Genomic DNA, 2,727 nt, shown 5'->3' with positions numbered 1-2,727 from the left:
TTTGATTTCTTTTAACATAAATAATTGTCAATCTCTTGATCTAATTGGGCATGAGAAGAGATGAAGTTCAATTTCTGATTCAAAGGCCACACAACCCTCAAGACCTCAATTCAAAGTGGTTACATCTCACATACCAACTAAGAATGTATTGATCAAAAGGATTATGAGAGAATAGCCTTAAACTGAATTCCATGATCCCTTTCTCAAGGCTCACATGTAATTTAAGTAGATCCAATCCCCCTTTTGGTAGTAATTGGATCTATGAAGCACAAAGACTCTCTCTAAAGCAACAATAAAAGAAGAATTGAAGATGGAGAATGAAATTAATTCAATCCATTGAATTACAATAGAGCTCTCTTTCCCAATGGAAAGAGTTAGTAATTCACAACAAAATATTTACAAAAGTAAGAAAGGAAAGAGAAGATGATGGTGAAAAGAGAGGGTCCGAAGACTCCCTCCCCAGCTGCCTTAGTCCAGCATTCCATAACTTCATCACCTCCTTCTGAACAACTTCCTACATAGTTGGGTTAAGCCTCCTTTAGGGTTGTACCACTAGTCTTGGGTCTTCTTCTAGCAAGATCTTGTGCATGCAAATAGCAGGGCTTATACCCTTAATGTCATCAATTGTCCATCCTAAAGCTGTCTTGTGAGTTTTCAACACCTCAATCAGTTTGGCTTCGTCTTGCGTGCTCAAGGATGAATTAATGATTACTGGAAGGGTATCCTCTCCACCAAGGAAGGCATATTTGAGGTTGGGAGGCAGAGGCTTTAACTCTTGCTTTGGTTCCCCTTCTTCCTTAGCTTCACTTAAATTTACCAGTGCTTGTGTCTCGTTTGAGTCTTCCTCCTCTATGTCTTGAGCTTTCCCTTTATGGTCTTCATATTGGTTTGCTTCAAGTGCTTCTTCAACCAGAGTGTCCACCATGTCAATCCTCATGCAATTTTCTTTCTTAGCAGGGTATTGCATTGCCTTGAAAACATTGATAACCATTTGCTCCTCATGCACCCTGAGAACCATTTCTCCCTTCTCAACATCAATGATTGCCCGAGCTGTGGCCAAGAAAGGTCTTCCAAGGATAATTGAGTTATTCCCTTCCTCATGCATGTCTAGGATCAAAAAGTTAGACGAAAAAATAAACTTTCCAACTTTTACTAATAGATTCTCCACAACTCCATTTGGTATCTTGAGAGATCTGTCAGCAAGTTGCAATGACATTCTTGTAGGCTTGACCTCTTCTATCATCAATTTCTTCATCATGGCAAGAGGCATTAGATTAATACTTGCTCCCAAGTCACAGAGTGCTTTATCTATTGTCATGTTCCCTATAGTGCATGGTATAAGGAAGCTTCCTAGATCTTTAAGCTTTGGTGGAAGTCCCTTTTGAATGATTGCACTACATTCTTGGGTTAGGACCATAGTTTCTTTTTCATGCCAGCTTCTCTTCTTAGTGATAAGTTCTTTAAGAAACTTTGCATATAATGGCATCTGTTCCAAAGCCTCAGCTAATGGAATGTTGATTTCAAGTTTCCCAAAGATTTCCAAGAATTTGGGGATTGTTGATCCCTCCTTCTTTCTGTAGCCTCTGTGGGTAAGGGAGTTTGGGAACATAGGGCTTCACTCCTCCCTTCCTTTCCTCTGGTTGTGGCTTCATGAATTGGTTGCCTTTTGTAAGAACCAAGACTAATTAACCGCTTAATTAGATAATTAATTGCCCCAAAATAGAGTCTGAAAGGTTAGAGTGAGAATTTGAGGATTTAAATGTGATTTTTAGACTCAGTAAGTTTTTCTGAGTTAGAAAATGTGTTTTCTGTGAAAAACTGCAAAAAAACACAAACCAACAGTTGAACCGGTTGAACCGGTTCAAGTCTGCCTGGTGCTGCGCGAGGAAAAGTGAAAACCGTCAAAAACTTTAGAAAAATAATAGAAGCCGAAAACGGGGCGTTAATTTTAAAGGTTTGGCCCGAAGTTAGGCTGAACGGGCTAAAAACGCTAACGGTTGGACCGAGCCCAAGTTGGGCCCAAGCCCAACATATAAAAGGTTCATTAGTGAACCCATTCAGCACATTAACACTTAAACACACACACTCATGCTGAAAGGAAGAGAGGAAGAAGAAACCCCATTGTTAATATTCACTCTCAACTTCACAAGCCCATATCTTGAGCTATAGAGCTCCGATCGCCGTACCGTTTACGACCACGTGATCCTCGTGAAAAGCTCTACAAAACCCACCTGAGAAATGGGTAAGGAAAGCTCGAATTCCTCTCAATTCTTTTCTTCAAAATTTTGAGTTCTTAGGATTTTGTATTGAATGAATTTTTGTGATTTTGAGTGTTTAGGTGCACTCTAGACTTTGATTACCATTGGAATTGGCTTCCAAAACTATTGAAAAAGGTAAGAGGTCTTGAAATCTTGTGAAATTTTAATTATAATGATCCCTAGGTTTATTAGTGGTGCCTTGTGTATATATAGCTTGATTATTGTGAGTTTGGAGCTTGTTAGTGCTTGTTGGAGTTACATTGGAAGCTTGGATTGTGTTGGAAAGCTTGTTGGTGATTATTGTGTGCTCAATTTTGAGTTTTGGCATATTGGAAATCGGCCAAGGTATGTTTTTGGTTTCCTCTATGTAGTATATAATATTCATGGACACTTAGGCTAGTGACCTATAGGATAGGTTTGATTTGATGTGGTTGTTGATGTTGATTGGTTGAATGAGGTTTGATGAATT

The 2,727-nt window shown here is 39.1% G+C and overlaps 1 protein-coding gene across 1 annotated transcript; it reads right to left on the bottom strand.

Annotated features, from left to right (window-relative positions):
* LOC107611436 lies at positions 539 to 1,609 on the bottom strand. The gene has a single exon (XM_016313360.1). The coding sequence runs from the start codon at positions 1,607 to 1,609 to the stop codon at positions 539 to 541; it is 1,071 nt and encodes a 356-aa protein (XP_016168846.1).

This window comes from Arachis ipaensis, chromosome B08 (genome assembly GCF_000816755.2).
Source record: "Arachis ipaensis cultivar K30076 chromosome B08, Araip1.1, whole genome shotgun sequence".
Lineage (NCBI taxonomy): Eukaryota > Viridiplantae > Streptophyta > Magnoliopsida > Fabales > Fabaceae > Arachis > Arachis ipaensis.
This window is presented reverse-complemented; position numbering and strand designations above follow the sequence as displayed.

Coding starts and splice junctions, on each gene's coding strand:
- LOC107611436 (XM_016313360.1), bottom strand. CDS start 1,609: ATGTTCCCAAACTCCCTTACCCACAGAGGCTACAGAAAGAAGGAGGGA.